Here is a 24,954-nt window from a genome sequence, read left to right as displayed (position 1 = left end):
CAGCGGGAGGCCCCATTAGCTAAAGTGGTGCTTCAGGTTAAGAACAGTTTCAGGTTAAGTGCAGACCTCTGGAATGAATTAAGTACTTAACCCGAGATACCACTGTAATGCTATTATTATGAGATGATTCTGGGCATTCCACTTCTAGCGCATGCTGGATCAGGGAATTGCAATGCATCCTTGCTCTGTCTGCTGGGGTCTTGACAGAAAATGGAGGAGGGGGGAGAGATTATTTTTATTTTTATAGCGCCTCTCTACTCCAGTAGGTATTGAACAATGGTGGTATTCAACAGGGCAGCCTGATTTTTCATGGCACATCCCAACCCTTCTCGCCACACATTAGGCAAGAGTTACTGGTTTAATGGATCATCTCATGAAGATTTTATTTTACCACAAGTATTTTGTTGGGAACTAACCCAGTTGAGAGCACAGCTTATTGGCTTTTTTAAAAGGCACCTTGATTGTAAATATTAATTAAAAATAACAAGGTATTAATAGACATGGTTTGTTTATTATTATTATTATTATTATTATTATTATTATTATTATTATAAAAAACATTCTTTATTAAATATTAATAAAGCATTTTAACCTGTAGCTATCCCTAGAAATAAGGAAGTTCACAATTCGCTGGATTCATTCACCAGAAATAGTGAGAATCCAACGGGAAAGTCCTACTGCATGAAAGGGATGGAGTCAGAAACTATTTCCTTCTATTTTAATATGATTAGAGCCAAACTAGGCAAGGTAACTTGGGAAACGTGGGGTTTTCAACCTTTGCAATTCTATTATAGAGGTTGGAATGCATTTGTGGGAGAGGATCAGAGGGCTGCAAATCGCAAATCTCCCCGAGCTTTGAAACTGGAAGTGAACCCCCCCATCTCTCATGCCCCATTTTGGGTGCTCCCAACAGCATGGTGCCTAGTACAGCTGCACTGGTTGCACTACTCTAAAACTGACTCTGCTGAAAAGTAAATCAGTCTCAGAGAGCAGGAATTTTTAGTGGAATAACCAACAGGTGGTGTAAGGCATTGAGTACCTCCTTCTCTACACACCTGTTAAGCTTACCCTGCAAATGATCCCTTGGCATTGCATTTGTGTTGCCTTGGCAAATAACGGACTGGAGCCATGCATTTGATAAACTAACAGCTGGCCCCACCCCTACCTGGCTCCAGGTAAACATGCACTGGAACCTTGCAGAGGGTATGCTTGGTGGCAGTGGTTTCTTCTCGCATACAGGGTAGTCGAAACAAGCAGAGAGGCAAGTTTAGAAAACAATTTTATTAGACAAATTATTTAGACAAATTATACACAGAAAGCTCTGCCACTTGTAACTGAGGCCTCCAAAATGTGTTTTGTGTATCAGTATAATAGGCAACACATTGAAATTATTGGTTTATCACTAAAATCACTGCAACATCTGGTATATCCCTCTAGTTTGTTGTAAAGAAATTTCTTTCTGTCCTCCTCCTCCTCCTCCTCCTCCTCCTCCTCCTCCTCCTCCTCCTCCTCCTCCTTCTTCTTCTTCTTCTTCTTCTTCTTCTTCGAAAAAGTCAGTTGTGTAGGAGCTCATGAATGTTACAAGGGGAAACAAGTTGTGCATGCTTTTAAACACTTGTACCCTAGAAACAAAATGGCCTTTTGCATGATAAGAAAATTGTTCTGCCTTACACAGTAGACAATATTATGAAGATTTCATACAAAAAACAGTGACAGTACAAGATGCTTTCCCAGAACAGAATTAAGCATCAAAATAGAATAGATCTGAATAATATATCTTGAAATTTCTCCTAAAGCAGATCACCTAAGTTGCTTCCTATAATCAAGGCCTAGTCACATAATGGAGTTAGGTTAAAATAAGTATTAAAACAAATTAAAAATAAAACACGGGATAAGTTGGCTCGCTTTCTACTTACTTAATCGCATTTTAGTTTTTAAGGATTACAACTGAAAGCTCATTTTACAGATCTAAACAGGTAAGAGTGTTAGCTTCAAAAATGCCGCCGTGCCAAAGGAGGCACTGTTTTCGCCGTCATCAGTTTATCGTTCTATACAATTGGCACTCACGTCAAAAATACATCTATAATTGAATATGTAATAAAGATTTAAACAAGAGATCATTCTTTTGTTTTCCTCCCCTCTCCTTTATATTCTTGGAGTAACACAGGATTGCAATTAAGGCCACACCAATATTTCTCGACCGCTGCCGTCCTCAAACTCTCACACCACACTTGCAATGATGGATAGTATTGATTTCGAAGAGCATTTATTAACCTTCCATGATCTGTTTTTCAAGCCCTTGGGAACTGAAAATCAGCTGTCCCTCGATGTATATGTGTGTGTGTTTTTACCTACCAGTTTTTCCCATTTTGTCAAAAATAATTCCAAAGTAATAGATGATTAAGGTTACCCTTAAACACAGCTGAATAGCCAATGCAAAAGCCTAAATGAATGAGTTACACATCTAGGTACAAATGTTACATTGCCCTGGATGTTCTAATAAAATAAAAGGCATTAAATATCAAACAATGCAAATAACATTAAACCACCCTTCCTTTTCTTTGCGGAAAACCCCCTGTCCTGTACATCTTTCCAGTATACAACACTTTTTTTTTAACTAAAGCTTTATTAGACAAATTGCAATAGCATCAGCTTCCATTTTATTAGATATATACATAAGTACATATATATATACATATACCAAGGTATATGTGTATATATATATATATCTATGTATGAGCTACTAATTTATTTAACAGAACAGAGGATTCTGCCATATGATACAGTTTACTGTACATAAGGAAAAGAAAACCTTTGAAACACTGTACAATTACATAAAGGTCATATGCACTGTTGCAGTGCAAAAAGGAGATTTAACTGTAGTCTTTACTGGCATAGCAATGGCTTCTTGAAATCCTACAAAATTGCATTCTCATATTAGGTGGCCTCAATGGTCTCTCCCTTCTCTTTCTCCTTTCTCTCACCCCCCCCAACTGTAAATACTGCAAGGTTTGCCTTTGGTCCACAGTTAACAGGACACAGAACAGCAGTGAAGCACTGGAATGGATGCAGCAGAACACAGAGAAAAGACTGAAGTTATTGCAATTGTATAAAAACTCAAAGGCGAAACAATACAAAGGTCTTTCAGTGAAATAACCCCATATATTTGATACAGGCTCAGTGTCCGTTTCCTTGTCTTCAAGTTTATGAAATGCTGTACTAGTAGAATCTTAGGGAAGTGGCAGACCTGTTGGTTTTTTTAATGGTGGCTCAGTTGAAGTTACTTCAGAGTAATCCCACTGGCCAGAATGAGTTGATTTGATGGTTTACAGAGTTGGGGCCATAATACATTCTAGAAAGCGCTTATTCCAGAGACACACCAGTTGAGCTAATGGAGCTACTCTAGAGGAGCTGGACTGAAAACCATGGCCTCAAGTAGAGAGAAAGCGAAAAAGAGGAGGGGAAGGATAGTGAGTTGTTACTAATACTCCTGATTTCTTTTTAAAAAGTTACATCCATGTTAGTCCCACAAATATCACAGCTGCTCCTTGCAAAGGGAGTCCTAGAAAGAAACAGTGACAAAACAATGTCTGAAGCTTTATATGGAGGTGCCTCGGTCTGGGTCGTTACCGATGTTGAGCCCTAAGGTCGGAGTTGGTTGATAGGGAATTGAGGACATCGTTTTGATGGGACTTCTGAAAAAGCCCCCATTCGGAGCCCTGTGCCTGAAAGGGCCAGTTCGGTGTTCAGGCACACTGCCAAAAGAGAATCCAGAAGCAGCTTTAGCTGAAAGCGTACGACTAAGAGTCTGGATCTGTTCTGGTATGAAGGTTGTGGTAGTGATATGAGTGTTCCTGAAGTCACTGATCTGCTCTAGTGCTTGACGCGTGGGCAAAGTATCAATGTCCAGGGGAGTCAAGTCTATAGATGAGGTGGAAAACTGTTTATGGGGGCTCTCGTCATCTGTGCAGAGGCTGTTCACACGTCTATGGAGATGTTCCAGATCAATTTCCTTGTCATCCTGGAAGGCAAAAAGAGGAAAAACAACAACAACAACAAATCACTCATTGCCACCTTTTTCTAGACAAAAAAAAAAAAACACCCAGAAAGATTTTCCACAGAATAATAATCAGAACTATTCAAATAAAGAAAACTAGGCTTGCTGCACATCAGTTAAAAATAAGAGAGGCTCGACAAGTCCTTTGCTGAACCATCTAACTAGTTTAAGCAAAACTGGCAAAAATGGTGCCTGCCTTTACAACCGCCAAGGCAGAATGCAAATAATCTGTGGTAAATCTTTCTTACAGGGTGAGTTTGTGTGATTTGGATGGCATACAAGTGCACTCTCCCTTTCCAAAGCGTTCATCTTTACAATTTAGCCTCTTGAACATCTGGCTGCAGATGCTGCAGAGAAATGCTTGTTGGAAGATGAGGATTTGGAAGTAGGATGCTCATGATTTAGACCAATGTTACATGGATAAGAATGACTTTTGTGTAATGAAGATGAAGCACAGTGAAGTGTTGAATGACTGGAGAAGATTGTGAGAGCTGCTGGCTGTAGACCACACATTGCAGTTTCAGTGTGATGTACTCTTTTGTTTCGCGTTGGAAGGGCAGTGCTATAGTATGACAGTTTAGGCAATTGCCTCGGACTCCTTTCAACTCTTTGCCGGCTCTGGGAAGGTATTGGAAGTGAGAGGACATGAGTTCTAAGCAGTGCTGTCCATCCAATCACCCTTAGCTTCCCATCCATTACTGTGATGGGTATTTAGCTATTGATCCACAAAAATAACAGCAACCAAGCTTAGGATCAAAAACAGATTGGCTCAGAATAAGTTATTGGTACTGGTGGTGCTGGATTACCCAATAGGCAGACTAACTGCATGCTTAAAGGTAAAGGTAAAGGGACCCCTGACCATTAGGTCCAGTCGTGACCGACTCTGGGGTTATAGCGCTCATCTTGCTTTATTGGCCGAGGGAGCCTGTGTACAGCTTCCGGGTCATGTGGCCAGCATGGCTAAGCTGCTTCTGGCGAACCAGAGCAGCGCACGGAAATGCCGTTTACCTTCCCACTGGAGTGGTACCTATTTATCTACTTGCACTTTGATGTGCTTTTGAACTGCTAGGTTGGCAGGAGCAGGGACCGAGCAACGGGAGCTCACCCCGTCGTGGGGATTCGAACTGTTGACCTTCTGATCAGCAAGTCCTGGGCTCTGTGGTATAACCCACAGCGCCACCCACGTCCCTAACCGCATGCTTAGGGCACAGCAAAATAGGGGCACCCCACTCCAAAAGAGACTATTTTTTTGAAATGATTCGATGTTAAATATTTCCCCCCCCCCAAAAAAAAACATTGGAGTGTTGAAGTAGTCATCGTGGGGAAAATCAGAACTTTGTTAGACTTCCTTACACTCTGCTCCAAACTCTTTACTCATTTTACTGTTCTCTTTTTATTATTTATCCCACCTCAACCAGGAGGTGTCGTCCTAATGCAGATAGAAACAACGTGAGGAAACCACACGCTGTCATGTGTTGCACATGACATACATGCATGCATATATGTTTCAGTACACATGCAAATTTTGTGCCATTTTGAAAAATAGAATTTTATTTTACAACTTAAAAGTATTGTTTTTATTTTGAATTACATATGGCTGGGGCATCGTAATCTTTTCAGTGCTTAGATACTCTAAAGAACTGAATCACTGTTCTCATTCTCTTGGGAATTTTTAGCTTCGATGCAATAGAAATGTTCAACAGAATTATAGCTATCTTTGCAATCAAGCTTGTTCCCCCACCAAGAAAAAAAAATCTATAAATTAAATGAAAATTTGGAAATGTCAGCAACAAAATTTATTTCTGTAGAAAACCAGAATCTCATACTTTTTCTCCATCTCTCTTTACATTCCATAGAATTCTCAGTAGCTTTATTAAATATGAGAGACTTATATTTATCAGCTAGAAGTTTAGATATTTCAGGAATATAAATACACGGCCAGTCAGTCCCTTCTCTCTCCTCTGGGAAAAGCCCCCAAGAGCCGTGCACCCTTTAAAGAGCGTGTGGCTCTTCTGGGCTTTTCCCGCCTGCCTCCCGCCTTCATTCGCTCCATAAGATGCACACACATTTCCCCTTACTTTTTAGGAGGGGAAAAAGTGTGTCTTATGGAGCAAAAAATACAGTATATTGGGTGGAATTCAATGCTGTGTTCTTCCAATCATCCTGATGGAACAATCCTACTCTTCTCACACTCCACTTTGGTGAGCTGTTCTGGAGGTTTCCCCACCCTCCCACCTTGAGTCAGTTTTGAGGGGGGCAAGAATGTGTGTGTGTGTGTGTGTGTGTAGAGCAGGGAAAGCCCCATTGCGTGAGCTGAACTCCTTGTGCAGGGCTTCTGCTGTTGAGGCTGGTTAGCTGAATCCCACACATAACTTCTAATATGCCATATCCACAAACAAATGTGGATTTGTAGAAAATAGCTTTGGCAACACATCTTCCACCCTGTTTGACTTTATGAGAGCCAGTTCGTAAGCTGGTTTGGTGGAAGATATGTTTTAGAATAAACATGAGTAAGGTTGATGGAGTTGCCTGTAGCTTGGCCTAAGAGCTTCAATACAGCCAGACATTCCTTCTAGGTGTTAAGTGGAATACGACTCTACTTTGAAAATACCAAGCCTGCTAATTCTTTTTTTCATTTTTTGGGATTTCATCATCATAAAGCTTCTGTGACTTTTTATGGAGCATTTCCATATTTTGGGTCACATCCAGTGCTGCACGAGGAAAGTTCCACTCATGCAATGGGGTGCATGGGTGTAGCCAGGATATCTGTTAGTGGGGGCAGGACTTTGTTAGAGGGGGCAGAACCGATGTGATTGATCAGTTAGTTCAGTATTTCTATTGTTTTATTTGATCTGGGGGGGGCAACTGCCCCCTGGCTACACCCATGATGGAGTTTCCCTTCATTTCCTCTCCTTGAGTGCCCTCAAAATATTCTCCAGAGGGTCTTCCAGCCCCCTGGAGCAGATTTTAAGGGTGTGCAGGGGACTCTAGGGGAAAGTTCTGTTGCACAAGTGGAAGTGTGCTCCGCTAGCAGAACAGCAGAGTTTGGCATGACCCATTTGGCTTTCTTCAACGACTGTTTTGCTTTTGTAGGTGACTAGAATGTTGACGTGTATGACAGCTATCTGCAAGCTAGATGTTAACTGTGCTGATTGCTGCTACCCTGTTTTCCCCAAAATAAGACAGTGTCTTATATTAATTTTTGCTCCCATAGATGCGCTAGGTCTTATTTTCAGGGGATGTCTTATTTTTCCATGAGGAAGAATACGGTACACATTTATTGTCTAATTCAAAACAAAAAAAATTCCTTCCAGTAGCACCTTAAAGACCAACTAAGTTAGTTCTTGGTATACCAAGAACTAACTTAGTTGGTCTTTAAGGTGCTACTGGAAGGAATTTTTTTTGTTTTGACTATGGCAGACCAACACTGCTACCTATCTGTAACTGGAACTATTATTGTCTAATTGTGAGTCAGCCAGACTCCGTCAGGGCAGAGCGAGCAGCAGGTGGCAGCTTGGCCTGGTGGCGGTGCGGGCTCTCTGATTTAAAGAGATCTCGCACTGCCTGAACAGCTCTGGCTGTGCTGTGGCCAATCAGTGAGCTGTGTGACGGTCCAGAGGAGTCAGACGCCTTACGGTAGCTTTGGGGGCTTTATATTCCAGGGAGGCCTTATGTTCGGGGGAGGCTTTATTATCAGGGAGGTCTTATTTTCAGGGGATGTCTTATATTACAGCGAGAGGCAAAACTGGAAGTAGGTCTTATTTTCGGGGGATGTCTTACTTTCGGGGAAACAGGGTAGTTTAAATGTGCAGTAACAATCAAACAGCCAGCAGTGGCAGATCTAAACCACCACAATAAGAGGTATCTCTTCTGTGGGTTATTGCCTGCGTATAACAGGGTCTCTGGGAAAGCTGATAACTGGAAGTATCCCAAGTATCACTAGCAGTAGGTTTGCCCCTGTTCTTCCTCTTAGGGCCTTTCAGCATGACCAGGATTATGTGTGTAATCACTGTGTTTTAATTTCACATTTGCGTGGTCCATGTAATTTCCCTCAAGGCCGTGTTCTGTTTAGGGTGGAGTGGAAGGCTGAGTGCAAGAGACACAAGGCAAACAGTACAGGAAAAATACGGGGAAATGGAGAGAAAGATCATGGGGAAATTGTGGAGGGGGGAACTGCACAAAATAATATTAGAGACAGGAAGTACTGTGTGCTTTGTGTAGAATGGTCATGGAGAAATAAGGAAAAATTGTGAGCCCTTGAGATCACATGCTGAATTTCACATATTGACTGGAACAAACTAGCAAGATCTTTGCCTGCTGTGCTCTAGTTTGCTGCTCCTTTGAATCGTGTTGTCTGAATAACAACAACTCAAAGCAGCACCTATTGGTGTTTTTTGCTGAATTTTCAGTAGGGATGGGAAACCTGTGGCCCTCTGGAGGTTGTTTGATTCCTGTTTCCATAAGCTCCGACCAGCATGGTCAATGGTCAGGCATGATGGGAACCGTAGTCCAACAACACCTGGAAGGCCACAAGTTCCTGAGCTCTAATTTAAATGGAAAAGCTCTTATATTTTGAAATAAAATGTGACTCATGTTAAAACGAATTTTTTATTTAATATTTTTGTAAGTAATGCTAGATGCCTAATTATAGTAGTTGGTTCATTTAGTAGCAGAACATGCTTATTTAGTACCAGCAGTACTAAATATTTATTTAGTGCTTATTTAGTACATGTATATGCTTAATTGAATACTTTGGAAGAAACAACATGTTACCCTATTTAATATTTTCTGGTAGTCAATATGCCAGAGATTCTGTTATTCACTTGGCCAAAAGCAGGACTGCAGTGACTCCACTGAAGTTACTTTAAAATATGATGACTTGCTCATATTTTTCCTTGTTTTGTTTTCAAAGCAAAAAATTCTGCAAAATCCCTGCAAAATTCAGTATAAACACCTGTATGTTAACTCTACTAATCACTGACTAGTAACATGTAGAAAAGTAAACAGAAAGATGAAGTAATTATAAATAATATGCACTGAACACGTATTGACTCTGTACTGTGTGCGCTTTCCAAATTAATATTCAGCTTTGCTAATATAACCTTTTTTAGAAAGGTGAAAACCAAAAGCCCCCTTCTGTGTTACTTGCTCAAATGGGCAAAGGATGGAGAAAGGTAATATGGGGCCAGGGCTTTGGTTCATCCATTATTATGCATGGATCCCCTTGCCTCAAGACATGTAGGGTTCTCTGGATCCAAGAGCCCTGATTGTAAAGGTGTGTGCATTCATAAAGTTTTCCCTGCCTCAGACATCCATGGTAATATTAGTGTGGATGGCAGAGGAGAAGCCATGTACAATCAGAACCAGAAGCATAGTTCCACAGTCTCTTTCTACACACTTCAGGTGAGTAGCACCAGGGGTGGGGCATGCCTTATTCTTTGGTTACTATTTTTTCACTAGCTGCATTGTTTCCCCACTTCCTACCACATTTTTGAAGTGGTTGAACTTAAAGAAACCAGATCCTCCATGTATTTATCCAGGGGAAACCTAACTGCACATACTAATTCATTTACAAATTTAGAGCCTCATGTGCGCAGTGTTGTGTGCATGGAGCTCCTGTATGTGCGGGCGTCCTCATTAACTTACACAAATGGCAACTCTGCACATGTATCCTCTGTACATAGGAGATTGCCCCTTTGGTGAGATAATTTGAGAAGACTGAACTCCTAGTATGCATTGGAACCTTCATGTGTGATTCACCTATATTCACACCTTTTCGTTAAGAGTATAAAATCCCATCATCATGTAACTGTCAGTCTGAATATATAGCAGTACATATTTGTACTATTTTGTTCTGAATTTCCATATGTGAAAAAGAATGTGGTTGATGCATTATCAACGAGGCTAGTCTTCCGATGACGATAAATCATATGAGTGCCGTACCATGTGGTATGCTGCTTGTGTGTAGCAGTATCAAATGTGGGTCAGGCCAGTATTAACCACATAAGTGCAACCCTTCATTTCCAGTCTCTTTGTGTGTGCTGCATCAACATATTTAAAATTAGCCTGCATCACAAGGGGTCCACTTCACACAAACAACGTGCCATACAATACGGCAGCCATACAATTCTTGTCTTGGTGGGAACCACACTGCACTAGTACAAGAAATGTGGGCCTACGTTTGAAAGCTTGCAACATTTAAAACAATTAGTTGGTCCAACAATAGATGAATTAACTCAAGACTGACCAGATTTTGACTCCAAAATTGTATTTCGTCTGGAAATATGCACTGAAGATCCCCTTCATCCTTTGCCACGCTGTTAATCTTTCAGCATAGAAATAAATTTACAGTGACACTCTCAATACTTACACTAGTCATGGTGAAATCCACTTTTTTATTTTGGCCATTACTGATGTCTCAACATGTATCATTCTGTGATGGCAGAGATGTCTCGAGACTTAGCAGCAATAGTGATAGAGGTAACAAAGTAAGATAGGCTCTAAGTCTGATAAGTGATAAGAGATCTGCCTTAAAAGAAGTTACTCTATGACAGCCTACTCAGTCTCATGCCCTCTAGATGTTTTGGATTACAGTTCCCTTTATCACTGACCATCGACCATGCTGGCTAGTAATAGATGGGAGCTGCAGTCTGACAATATCTGAAGGGCATCAGGTTGGGGAAGGCTGCCCTGTAAAATGCAGAACAGCCATGAGCTAAGACCAGAAGCAGGTAAGAGGAAAACAGTCCAAATAATGGTCCAGTTAAGCAAATTGTATAAAATTAGAATATTGCCACCTTCATTTTTAATTGTAGTTTCAATGTTGGACTTGTAGCATTTTCACAAGTGTTGCTAAGAAACCCTTCCTCCCTACAACCACCCGATTTGAATGTTGTGATGGAAGCTAGAAAGTAGACCATTTTAATATAAAGGTGACTCAACATTGCCTATTCGTTTCATTTGATCTATGGGCAAGCAATGCAAAAACCCATTTGTTTCTAAATGCCTGCTGCCCTCCCCACAGTGCCCTGTACTAATGTGCTGGACTGACACTAGGTCAGGGGCATTGTGGGTGATGCAAAATGATGGCTAGACTGGCAAGACAGCTGGTGCCGTGGTTGCTTGCAGTGGTAGCAACAAAGAAGAAAATAAGCTGTGCTACTGGTTTTGCTAATGGGGAGACCCATCCCCAAGAAACTTTTGGAGAAGTTCTTCTTGCCTCTTGAAAAATACAGTGAAATAGCCTCCCCCCGCCCCAATTTCCCTGCCCACAAATAGGATGGAGAATTTTGAGAGACCATTTGCACACAGTCAACGACAATTGTGGCATTAAATCAGTACTAGGGCATGGACTCCCTGACTAGGCTTCTCATTCTATTACATTCCAAGAATGGCTCAACTGAAGTGGTACCTATGAGCTCCAGAGGTCCTATTGAGCTCAGATACATTACTGTTTATGCTAGGAGTAGACAACATGGTGGCCTCCAGATGTTGTGGATTACAACTCCCATCATCTCTGAACATTGGGCACCATGCTATCTCCCCTTGGTTTGTATGATGCCTGAATACTAATTTCTAACATTACATTCCCTTATTTGATAGGGTCTGTCCTTCATTTTATTCAAATTTGGTATTTCGTGATTTTCTTCAGTGTCACTGCTGAGTCTGTGACATTACAGAATGATACATTATCTCAGCTGATGTCAGAATGAAAACAAGGGGAAAGACTTAGGGGTGATATCTGCCCAAACGCCACCCCATGACCCACACTCCACCCTCTCAAGACATCAAAATGAGACACCACTCACAGGATGGTTTGTGCATAGCTCCATAAAATGATTGCTCCTCTTCTTTCACGTGTGCCTTGATCAACAGTGAAATATTCAACAATGCAGACATTTAAATTATCACCAGGCTTCAGAGTTTACATCCCATTGAGATTAATGGGGACAGGTCACACTTCTCTCAGAGCTATTGTTTAAGGCTGTCTGCAGACACAAGCAGACATGACTGCGTGGGTTATTTTGGTTCACAGCTGGAAAGTTATATTCACAACCATAAGGCAAATTTTCAGTACATTTTTTTAAAAAAAAGAAGAAGCTTGCATTCTGGAGCACAAGACAGCAGCCCAATATGACTTCCAATTTTGGGTTTTGCTGCCCTTCTCATTGCCCTTCAGCCAATGGACTGAATGGATGATAAAATTATTGTTAACATTGGTTCATAACTGTTGCAGCACTGAATGAACCCTGTACTTTGGATAGAGGGGATATTCAGCACAAATTTCCATGTGAAGTTCAAATTTACATAAAACTTCACTGTATAATGTGAACTCTTTTAAGACTCAAGTTGCAAGCCAGCAAATCATCATATAAAGGACCAAGGGACCACTTTACAGCAAGTGTTTACTTGCCACCACACCCAAGTTGAAATGTTGCAACATCTGAAATACCTAAATGGTCCTCCCCTTTTTATTCAGAAGTAAGTCACAAGGATAATGTTCAAGTTCCTTCTAAATAGTAGGCTGATTAATCAGACCCTATGCTTGCTGGTGCTGCTACATTCTCCATTTTTCTGTACGCTTACTTAAAAGCACAGACACACATGTGCCTTGATAAATGGCAAGCCTCCCTAAAAAGAATGATTCAAAAGTGGAGAGACACTACACCCAAACAGGCTAGGAAATAGACTTAAACATTTCAGTGCTGGTTAATCAAGCTCTAGTTTGCATTTGATTCTTAGATGATGGTGAGTTTTTTATAGATGCACACCATTCTTTTGAGTGAGATGCACAGATGGACTTTTGCAAAGCAAATGAATGCCTATTAGGGCCATTCCACACGTTATGCAGAAACAAACTTGGCTTTGCCACACCTAGTGCGCTCAGTATGGAGCAGCAGCCAATACAGTTCACTGATTAGTGTACCTGGATGATACATGTGTCTGCCAACACATGTTCATTGCATTTGCATGTTACATTTTTAGATGTACACTTAAAACAGTTCAGGTGTACATCTGAACATGTAATTGTGAAGTGGCCCTTAGACGGTGTTAAGAATATGAAAGCAAATGAGATTTTTTTCCCCTTGCAATGATTAAAATCACCAAGGGCTGGTAACAAGAACCAAATTTGAACCCAGTGGCTTGGATACAATGAAACCACCATATGGCCAAGGTGGCCTTGGGGCTGGTGTTTCTCAATAGCAGCCTCTCCTTCCAAATTGAAAACTTCTTTTGAAACTGAAGGGGTTTCAGAAGCCATTTGAGGTATGATATTGAGGTCTGCTATCCAAAGGGGTAGAAGTAAAACAAACCCCACTGGGCATATCCAAGCACACATAAAGTAGCCTTTGGCTCTCTCCCCCATTACAAAAAATGAAAAAAAAACAGTTCTTTTAGATCAGTAGTGAGGAACTTCTGGCCCGCAGGCAACTTCCCCCCACACGTTGGTGATTAAGAGGGATATACTACTAGAAGGCTATAGTAAAACATTTCAGAATACACATTTTCCTTCTCACCTCTAGTGCTATGATGAAATGGAAGGGTCTCATACCTCTTTTGAAGGAACCCGCGAGCCTTTTCTTTTATTCCACCATGTTTCCAACATTGCAATTAAACAGGAGAGAACAATCCCAGCAGCCAGTATGCAAAATACACCTGCAAAGCTCTTTATGTCCAAAGCTCCTCCTTTATATTTAGGGTCCACAGAGGAGTACAGGTCACACTGGCCATTCTTTGGCCACCACTTATGCTTCAGTAGGTCCATGTGTCCATTCTGCTGAAGTTCTAGAATCCTTGGGGAGAAATTACAAGAGTCATTCAAAATCTCATTGGCAATAACGAAGAATTCCTTACACAGCTGTACAGCCCAAGCCCAGACTTCCCCAAGATGGAACTTAGGCTGCTCAACAAATCTCATATGCGTGAAAGCAAAAATATCCCTGAAGTGGCTGGCCAAGCATGCATTCTGATATCCAGCTCATGTGACTTGAAGCAGTCTCACTAACAAGTGCTGCTGACAAATCAAAGTAGCACCTCTGTTTACGTTACCCTTGGGTAACATAAACTTCGGGTTGTGAAAGTGGCACCCCTGGAAGTGTTTTGCTGTGTGCGTATGCGCAGAAGCGCTCTACTGCACCGCGCACATGTGCAAAAGTGGTCTTTCACCATGTGCAGTAGCGGTCCCTCCAGTTGTGGAAACCTTGGGATCTGACCGGAGCTCTGGAACGGCTCCCGCCCGCAACTGGAGGTACCACTGTATTAGAGGGCTGCATCTATGGCTGTCCCATGACATCTGTCTAGAATGTAAGACAAGCCTTCTGGGTCACACCAATGGTCCATCTGGTCCACAGTCCATTGGAAGCCTGCAAGTCAGACATGAGCACCGCAGCACTCCATGCCACCTCCTGTGGTTCCCAGCAAGTGGTATTCATTTTATTCATTTTCATTCATTATATTTCTGTGCTTCTTTTCACTCAAACGAGTCACAAAGTGGCTTAAAAACAATAAGGAAGAAAACAGAACACCACAAATCATATAAAATAATTAACAAATCCTCAGTAAAACAATTACAAATGCTCAGTAAAACAGCCACTTTCTGTAAAACACTATTAGCAAAACAACTTTTAAAAAAGGCTATACAGCACAACCACAAGAAAAGTCATCTTATAAAATTCACAAAGCATGACAGCGCTCATAATCACCATATATTGAAATTGAAATAAATTTAAATACTTTTTTGTCACTTGTACAACTTGTATACAGTGAGATTAAATGAGCACCCCCCACTCAGCTCTCTTAGTCTTAATTCCCCTCGTTTACTGACGCACACCCACCAAAAAGTTAGTTGCCCTGTTGTTATCTTTTCATTCAGCAGCCTAACAGTCCACAGATAGAAGCTGTTCTTTACCCTGTTGGTGCGACTAATCATGCTTCTATATCTTCTGCCTGAGGGCAGGAGATCAAGAAAGTGCCGGCCAGGGTGTGAATCATCCTTGAGAATTTTCTTCACTCTCCTGAGGAAACGTTCTTCTGCTATTTCATCCAGTGGATTCACGGGACTGCCCATAATATATTGTACTGTATTCACCACCCTCTGTAGGTGCTTCCTATCAGTTGATGTCAAACCAGCGTACCATACCGTGATGCAGTGTATATATATATATATACACACACACACACACACACACACTCACTCACTCACACACACACACACAACATTAACAAACTAACAATCATAAAACAAACCAAGCACTGCTGGATCCGCACATGCTATCCCTCCCCACCCTCATGCCTCATTGTCTTCCACTCAGTTCATCAAAAGGCACATACGCATAATACCTCTGACAGTGGAGGTAAAATACAGCCATCACAACCAGTTTCAGATGGCCAGGCTGATGCTAAAAACGTGCAACTGCCATGTAGAAAGCAGTTGTGTGCTTTCATAATCCAGTCCTGAATATATTATGAGATGTAAGCTCCATCTGAATCCATGGAAATGACTTCCATATGATGGCCACAATCCACTGTACTATAATATTCATGCACCCCATTGAGGTTGCTGACACTTAAGCATAACTAACTCACAGCTGGCTACAAGAAAATGTGTTTAGGATCAGGTTTTAAGTCACTTTAATGATGCAGCAAAAAATGTGAGTGTGAAGTGTGTTGTAGGCAGCGCCCAAAGCACAAATGGTTTGATATGGAACAACACTGTTTCAACACTATTTCAGAGTGTATCCTTAGCCTGACTAAGCAAGAGTGCATGGTGGACAACTGCCTTGAGCTGACCCTCGACCACTCATTCAGCTCAGCTAGTCTTACAGGTTGCCAGCCATCCCACATGGCTAATGGGGATGGAGGCTTGCTCACTTCAGTGGCCTCAGGAGTTTATGGGAAGGAAGACTTTCCCTGTGCTGACTCCCATTTTCCCAGCTACTGCGAAGCACCTGGAATACAGTCAATTGCAGTCTCAATGTGTTCAAACTAGGCCGTGCTTTAAAAAGCACTTTTATTGATTTTAAGCTCCTGCTTAAATTTCTCCCATTGAAATCAATTGGGCTTAAATGCAATTTAAATTTAGCTCAATATACAGTCTCTGTTCTAGCCACTTGCTCCTGTGTTCTAAAGAACAACTAACTAAGGATTTTTTCACATGTAATCTTTATTTTTCCAAATTGTCTTGTTAGGGGAAAAATCACATGCTCTCTATCATATTAATGGTGGCATGAAAGTCTCTTCTTTTTGGCCTTGAATATGTGCATTTTGTCTTAGACCAATGCATTGCTCCTTTCTCTTTTTATACATTCAGTTACAGAATAATTGCTCCATTCTCATTACTAAAAAGCTGTTCCATTTGCCTGTATAATTCCTGATGACACAAGACATCTTTTCTGTAGGAGAGACTTTTATGTGTCTGATACTTGAACATTAAGTTGCTCTTTGAAACAGAATTATGTCTAATTGTATGCCCACTAATGGATGTTAATGGATGGGAAAGATCTCTTTCCAGATATCAAAAATATGCACAATTCAGAGATAAAGATTTCATAACTAAGCAGAGGAGTTGTAGATATGGAAAGAGGCGATTATAACCTTCATTTAGGGAAATGATGTATCAAGGGAAATTACAGTAGAATAAAGGTAACGAGTCTGTCTATCTGTTCTGTGATACCAAAAGTAATATCTGATTTGCCCTACACAAAATCAGTGGATGTTCTGGCAATTTATTTCAGTCATTTAATAAGAGGAACTAATTTGTGCTGAGGTTTGTGAACTTAAGAGAAATCTACCACCAGACCTTTCTGCTGTACAAACTCTACTAATTTTCAGTGGGGTTTGTTTGAGAGAATAATGGAGGATGCTTTGGAGGATAATATTAGTCACTGAGAGCAGTGTTTTAAAGAGAGACCTAAGGCAATGTCAACCTTAATTTGATAGCTAAGAACATACTTTTTTTGCAATGTGCAAATGTCCCACAAGATGGCAGCCTCTACATAAAAACAATGCTCACTGCTCCAGCACTCATGAAGAGTAAGTACATGTTTCTCAGCTAAGCAGCAAACCTGTGCATCATCACTTGAACATGCTAACACTTGGTTTTTTTCCTGAGCTATCAAGTACACCAGGTTTCCTCAGACTTTGGAACTGTAAACCCTCGTCCCTGCCCCAGTAAAAACAAAACAAAAAACCCCTAGCTGCTCAGACTTTCCAAGCTTTAGTCCAGGGATAAGGAAACCAAAGGAACAAGGAGCAGGACAGAGAGGTACACTGGGGGATGGAGAGTTGTCCAATCAGCCCAAAAGCTGGGGACATCAACAGTATACATCAAATAATGGGACATGGATGTTTCAGGATCAGTGCTCTGAATATTCACTGCCACAGTTAAGATGCAGTCACAGAGATGGGGAAGTGGTACTCAAGTGATCCCCATTGCAACTGGATCTGTTCAGTCAAGACATCATGAACATTCTTGACATAAAGAATGGGGTATGGGATACAAAATACTTCATGGCTTGCTCTGTTGATGCTTTAGAACCTTGTGCTTCATTCATATGTGATCTACTTTATCAGTACTTACTCCTGAGATGAAAGACTTGGAGAGAATCTGGAAGAGCAATCAAACCCCCTCCCTATTCCTGGCTATGGGGTGTATGTGTGTGTGTGTGTGTATATATATATATATGTGTGTGTGGATTGAACACATCACCCATCACTAATCTCCCCTTTCTGTCTGCCAGATGTCTGGTGGGTGAGAAGCTTGGAGGTATCCCTGCTAGCAGAAAGCCCCCAAATGGGGTTTTCTGAGGAGGGGGGGGTTGTTGTTATGAGCTGGGCAGAGATTTGATGGATCCTGAGCTGTTCTTGCCTCCTTAACCTAATGGCAACCTGGAGCTGATGCAGGGGCTGTGCAAAGTTGCCCTGTCCCCTTCTATTGCTTCTGCCCCACCAAGGGGTTTAGGGATTTGGATTGCATCCTAAAGCTGCAATACTATGCACACTTTCCCAGGAGTAAGTTCTATTGAACACACTGGCGGAGGAAAAGGAGTGCTGGTGGCGTGGCATCATGCTTACCACCCGCGCTGGGTGCCATGCCCCCACAGATTCCACGCCCCCAGGACATGACCTGCGGGTGGCGCACCACTCCCCCGGGACACACACCAGCCCCATCCCTGCCTGCTCTCCACTCCCTGGTGCCGGAGCATGAAGCTCCACCACTGATTGAACACAGTGGGATTTCCTTCTGAGCAGATATCCATTATAATTCTCCTGAACAGAGGTGGGGAACCTGTGGTCCTCCAAATGTCCTTAGACTCTAACTCCTATCAGCCCCAGTCAGTACAGGTAATAATAAAGGAGGATAGGAACTGTCATTATAGAAAGCCACTGAGCAGAGGCACACCCCTGTATGTTATTTAATCCAACAAGATCTCTATAAGAGTCACATCACGCTGCATTCTAGCATGTGTGTGCCAGGGGAATGCAACAAACAGGAACATCAAGCCCATACAAATTCCTTCACATAACCTAAGGCCTAAGTGCATGCACAAATACACAATTATGATGTTGTTTTCAGGTCATCAATTTTTTTTGTGGTGGGCAGTTTGGATGTACTCAGCCTAATGTATATATACTGTGATTGGTTTGTATAAAATGTTATGCGTGTGATGGGTGTATGGGCATGCAGGTTTGCAGTGTTTTTCCATTTCCCCAGACTACATACAGTGTGAATCTATTCTAAGGAGAGATCCCCTAGATTAAATACATGGTTGCTGGCTGGTACGGTATATGGCCCTGGGAAATGGATATAATAGTGGCACAACTGTTGGGCCTTAGCAAGGGTTAGGCTCCAGTTGGTCTGGTCCAAAAATTAGAGGGAGTGGGGAAGGAAAGCTATGTGTGAGTCCCTTTGGACCAGAATCAGGAGCATAGTCCAACACAGGTTGGGTTCCAAGGTGGAATCTACACACATATAAAAAAAACGCTGTGAAAATGCTTTTTAAAAAAACATTTTGAAAAATACATTGAATTTGGCATAGCTCACTGTCTCCATCTAGTGTCACATTGTATATTCCACTTTATAATACATTTAATTGTTTTATTTACAGCTGTATAGCTGAGTTCCAAGAGGCTAGGACGTAAAACAGTTGCACTATGACAATACCAGCACTCAGACAAGAAGTGGCATTATTAGGAATGCAAGTGCTATTCCAGCAAACAGCACCTCTGTGAATATACACTAGCATTTTTTTTCCTAGTAATCCAGGTCATACATTACTGAGATTCAGAGAGGCTTAATGCCACATTCATAGAGGGACCACAAGCTCTTTTCACAGATGGCTTGAGGTGGCGTGCCAGTTCCTTGTACCAGCGCATGTTAGCTGAAAGACATTATTTCAGCTGCTTGCTTTTCCTCATTGAAAACCAATGATGAGAGGAAGTGCGACAAGTCAAGCTTCTGTAAAATGACATGGGAATAATTTGACTCCACATGGAGAGGGCTTCCCATTAACAAAGCATGAACTAGTTGCTGCAACACTTGGGGGGTGGGTGGAATGGTTGTGCTAGTAATTTGGCCTTGAGCTGTAACCCAGTAGTGTTGCATTCATGCAATTTCTGCCCCTAATGGCAATTGACAGTACTGGGTCTTAAGTAGAATGGAATATAGGTTTACATGACCATTATACCTGTAAGCATGTTGTTTACAGTGGGTTGGAACTAATGTTAGTTGAACTTGGTTCCCAATGAAATCAATCAGGAAAGTAATGAACTAATTTTCCCTATTGTTTTCAATGAAACCTAAGCACAGGTAGTCTGGATCCACCCAAATATGAGATGCTCATTTAAATATGCATATTCTCTGGATTGGAACATATGAGAAGCCATATTCTGGGTTAGGGGAGGTAGTGAATTGGCTTTGTTTCTTTGCCTCACTCTGTTACACTTTCAAATATAATGTTATTTGCTTACTTTCACCAGGCATGATCCTAGGTATGGTCAATAGATCACTAGTTCTACTTGATTTTCAATTCTTGGTGATTAATATAGGATAATAATAATAATAATAATAATAATAATAATAATAATAATAATTTATTTATACCCTGCCCACCTGGCTGGGTTTTCCCAGCCCCTCTGGGCGGCTTCCAACTGAATATTAAAAACAGTACAGCATCTGACATTAAAAACCTCCCTAAAGAGGGCTGCCTTCAGTTGTCTTTTAAAAGTAAAATAGTTGTTTATTGCTTTGACATCTGCTGGGAGGGCGTTTCACAGGGCAGGCGCCACTACCGAGAAGGCCCTCTGCCTGGTTCCCTGTAACCTTACTTCTCACAATGAGGGAACTGCCAGAAGGCCCTCAGCGCTGGATCTCAGTGTCTGGGCTGAATGATGGGGGTGGAGACGCTCCTTCAGGTATACAGGACCGAGGCCATTTAGGGCTTTAAAGGTCAGCACCAACACTTTGAATTGTGCTCGGAAATGTACTGGGAGCCAATGCAGATCTCTCAGAACCGGTGTTAAGTGGTCCCGGCGGCCACTCCCAGTCACCAGTCTAGCTGCAGCATTCTGGATTAATTGCAGTTTCTGGGTCACCTTCAAAGGTAGCCCCATGTAGAGCGTGTTGCAGTAGTCCATGCGGGAGATAACTGGAGCATGCACCACTTTGGCAAGACAGTCTGCGGGCAGGTAGGGTCTTAGCCTGCGTACCAGGTGGAGCTGGTAGACAGCTGCCCTGGACACAGAATTAACCTGTGCCTCCATGGACAGCTGTGAGTCCTTCAGGGGCGCACCTGGTCCTTCAGGGGCACAGTTACCCCATTCAAGACCAGGGAATCCCCCACACCCGCCTGCCCCCTGTCCCCCCAAAACAGTACTTCTGTCTTGTCAGGATTCAACCTCAATCTGTTAGCCGCCATCCACCCTCCAACAGCCTCCAGGCACTCACACAGGACCTTCACCGCCTTCACTGGTTCTGATTTAAAGGAGAAGTAGAGCTGGGTGTCATCTGCATACTGATGAACACCCAGCCCAAACCCCCTGATGATCTCTCCCTGCGGCTTCATATAGATGTTAAAAAGCATGGGGGAGAGGACGGAACCCTGAGGCACCCCACAAGTGAGAGCCCAGGGGTCTGAACACTCATCCCCCCCACTTTCTGGACACGGCCCAGGAGAAAGGAGCGGAACCACCATATAACAGTGCCCCCAGCTCCCAGCCCCTCTAGATGGTCCAGAAGGATGTTATGGTCGATGGTGTCAAAGGCCGCTGAGACATCCAGCAGAACTAGGAAACAGCTCTCACCTTTGTCCCTAGCCCGCCGGAGATCATCAACCAGCGCGGCCAAGGCAGTTTCAGTCCCATGGTGAGGCCTGGATCCCGATTGGAAGGGATTGCTTGTTACTTAAAGCTACCTGGGCTGAACACCATACACTGCACTGGGAAAGTCGTATAGGGTCATGTTTCACTCCCCAAACATTTAAACCTTAATGGTTCACATTTTAGTCCAAGATGAGTGCTCAAGAAGCTCTCTTTAAAAACTTAAAATATGAAGCCATAGGATATTTTTATTTTTGTATTTTAAAACTCCCTTCTTTTGCACTGTGTGCTTCTAATGGCTCTCAATCATCTGGGTGTAAAGCTGGAATAATAATTCTTCCTTACACTACAAGGCTATAGCAGTTCCCAATAAATTATCATAAGTCATTCAGTTATCAGAGTGACATCCGTACTGACAGAATATGAGAAATGATGTTTCTAAGCAATTAGAGTGCTGATGACAACCATATCATTTTTTTCAGCAAAATTGTTTTGATAGTTTTTATTTATACAATTCTCCACCCACCCCAATTCATTACCCAACTTCTCAAGAGTTGTGGCAAATGTCTGTACGCCCTACTAATGTATACAGAACCGCCTGGAAGATAGGGAACTTGCCTGTTCTGGATAGGGTTGCACTTTATGTAAAGGAGCTGGGGTACTTCAGGATACATATTTGCTACTAGAGGCTGAAGCGACCTCTGTGACTTAGAATGCCCTTTATCAGCTTTCTCTGGTACACCAGCTTTAGCCATATCTGGATTGAGATAATCTGGCCATTGTAATCCATGTATCAGTAACACTGAGACTGGATTACTACAACGCACTTTTTGTGGGGCTGCCCGTGGGGCTGCTCTGGAAGCCCTGGCTAGTGCCAAATGCAGTGTCTAGGCTGTGGATAGGGGCAGATGGCGTTGTAACACCTTTGCTAACTGTGACATCTGCATTGGCTGTAACATATGCTGCGGAATAAGTTCAAGGCTCTTGTATAAAAGCCTGAACAACTTGGGTATAGGATTCTTTAAAGACCGCCTGAGCCCCTGGATATTTAGTCAAAGGCGACTATGGGGTGCGCCGCCCATCTTGCTTTTCAGGCTGAGAGAGCCAGAGTTTGTCCACAGACAGCTTTCTGGGCCATGTGGCCAGTATGGCTAAACTGCTTCTGGTGCAACAGAACGAGTGCCAGAGGGTACGGAAACACCGTTTACCTCCCTGCTGCAGCGGTACCTATTTATTTAATTGTACTGGTGTGCTTTCAAATTGCTAGGTTGGCAGAAGCTGGGACAGAGCAATGGGAGCTGTCACGCGGATTCGAACCGCCAACCTTCCGATTGGCAAGCCCAAGAGGCTCAGTGGTTTAGACCACAGCGCCACCCGCATCCTTTATATAAGTACCACCTGAGCCCTTATATTCCAGCTTGATCACTGAGATCATCTGGAGGAGCACTGCTAGTTGTCCCCCATGTTACAGACTGGCTTCCACCAGAAGCCAGGAGTTTAGTGTTGCCAGTCTCACGCTGTAGAACAATCTTATAGCAGAGATTTAGCAGGTACTCTCACTTTTGATTTTCAGGCTTCTCTTTTTATGCATACAGGCCTATGCAACTGTTCAGTTTGTTGCTTTTTTAAATAGTCATTTTAATCATTTTATGGTGCTCATGTTTTAGTGTCTATATACTGCTGTGTACCAGCATGCTATATTGTTTGAATTGGTGTTACTGTATATAAATACTTGTATAAAGAAAATAAGGACGCGGGTGGCGCTGTGGGTAAAACCTCAGTGTCTAGGGCTTGCTGATCGCATGGTCGGCGGTTCGAATCCCTGCGGCAGGGTGAGCTCCCGTCTTCCAGTCCCAGCTCCTGCCCACCTAGCAGTTCGAAAGCACCTCTAAGTGCAAGTAGATAAATAGGTACCGCTTTATAGTGGGAAGGTAACGGCGTTTCCGTGTGCTGCGCTGGTGCAGACTCGCCAGAGCAGCTTCGTCACGCTGGCCACGTGACCCGGAAGTGTCTTTGGACAGCGCTGGCCCCCGGCCTCTTGAGTGAGATGGGTGCACAATCCTAGAGTTGGACACGACTGGCCCGTATGGGCAGGGGTACCTTTACCTTTTTATAAAGAAAATAATAAATACTGGGGGAGATACATGACATAAACTATTCTTGTTGGTAGTTTCATTGTTTAACACAGTCGCCAAGTAAGATTTTTACCCCAATCCAGCTCTAGTTGCACATAGTCATTCATGACAAATTGTCGCAGGATGTGAATGGTGACAAGCATTAGACCATACAGTCTGGACATCTGGATGCACACTGGCATCTATATTCTGCCATAGTTAATTCACTGTGTGTGGCTGGATTGTGAGCAACAGGGATACCTGTCGCATTGTTAGCTCTTTCTTGATCGTTCATGAACGGGTACAAAACTTGCTGAAAGGGAGGGTGCTTGTTATGGGATGAGAGGATAATGAATTTGTGAAAAACACCTTCCACACTTTGGCTCAGCACTAACTGAAGAACTGGACTTTTCTTCTTGTCTAAAAAAAGATGAATACACAACATTAAACTATAATGAAGAGTGTGCACATTAATATGAAATGAGATATTCATTATGTTTATTGTTGGAATAAGCACTGGAGGGAATTCTTAAATGTAATGCTAGTTTCTTAAACTTGCTTTGTTATTCTGCTGAGTACTTCATTTCTAAAAGTTGGAGAAAATTTGATAATCAAGATCTTCTGCGTACTTTTAATATGAAAAGGATGCACGGAAGGTCTCTTCATTTATTGGCCGCCCAGAGGAAAATGAGAATAGAAATGTGAATGTCCATTTACCAATTCTACATATTATCCCAGCAGTTATTCCCAAGGGACTCACATAAATATTATAAATTCATTAAGCTCTTATAGTAAACATCAAATGACTTCATTACATTGAGTCATGAATGTGCATTGCCAGTGTTACCAGAACAAGGGATTAGAATAGGTTTTGACCAGTTTTAGAAAGGCAACAGGGGGGCTCTCTAATACACTTACACTTTTTGTGCTCTGGTTCCCAATGCCATCCCTATTAACACTGACATCATTGGGGTTTTAGTTCACCAGATGTCAAAGAGAACAACAACTACCAGACTTTTAGAAGACATCTGAAGGCAGCCCTGTTTAGGGAAGCTTTTAGTGTTTGATGCATTACTGTATTTTAATATTTTGTTGGAAGCTGACCAGAGTGGCTGGGGAAGCCCAGCCACATGGGAGGGGTATAAATAATAAATTATTATTATTATTATTAAAGAATACGTGCTTTGGTAGAAGCAATTTAGGGGTGGCTTCTCATGCCACATTTTGCCCTTCCCATCACCTTACTGTCTTTATCCATCAAAATATGATTAACTCCCTTTATCCCTTCCATAGTTGTGCCCCTTTCCTCATTTCCCCTCCACCTGTGGTTTTCTCCTTTTTAAAGTTTGCAAGCCTGTGTGCAGGGCCTGTCCAGTTTGGATATTTGATTCAAATTGGACGTTGATTTAGGGCTCTGAGTAAAACTTAACCAAATACAATCCACAGCATTTCCTGTTTATAAGGTAA

The 24,954-nt window shown here is 42.2% G+C and overlaps 1 protein-coding gene across 7 annotated transcripts in view; it reads right to left on the bottom strand.

Moving 5' to 3' along the window:
- Positions 1-1,495: 1,495 nt before the first annotated feature.
- Positions 1,496-24,954, bottom strand: part of GRID2 (glutamate ionotropic receptor delta type subunit 2) — a 792,384-nt gene continuing 768,925 nt past the window's right edge. Inside the window, exons 15-17 of one of the 7 annotated variants that reach the window (XM_081924868.1) lie at positions 13,611-13,851; positions 10,305-10,382; positions 1,496-4,021 (exon numbers count right to left, since the gene is read on the bottom strand). In XM_081924868.1, the coding sequence (XP_081780994.1) occupies positions 3,599-4,021; positions 10,305-10,382; positions 13,611-13,851 (742 nt within the window). In that variant the 3' untranslated portion in view covers positions 1,496-3,598. Of the gene's footprint in view, positions 4,022-10,304; positions 10,383-11,865; positions 12,046-13,575; positions 13,852-24,954 lie in introns of those variants that run through there. The other 6 variants (XM_081924871.1, XR_014171606.1, XM_081924870.1 and 3 more) reach the window with 6 other exon arrangements.

The sequence above is a fragment of the Podarcis melisellensis genome (assembly GCF_964234715.1).
Source record: "Podarcis melisellensis genome assembly, chromosome: 9".
NCBI classification, from domain to species: domain Eukaryota; kingdom Metazoa; phylum Chordata; class Lepidosauria; order Squamata; family Lacertidae; genus Podarcis; species Podarcis melisellensis.
Note: the sequence above shows the minus strand (reverse complement) of the source record. Positions and strands in the feature narration are given on the sequence as shown.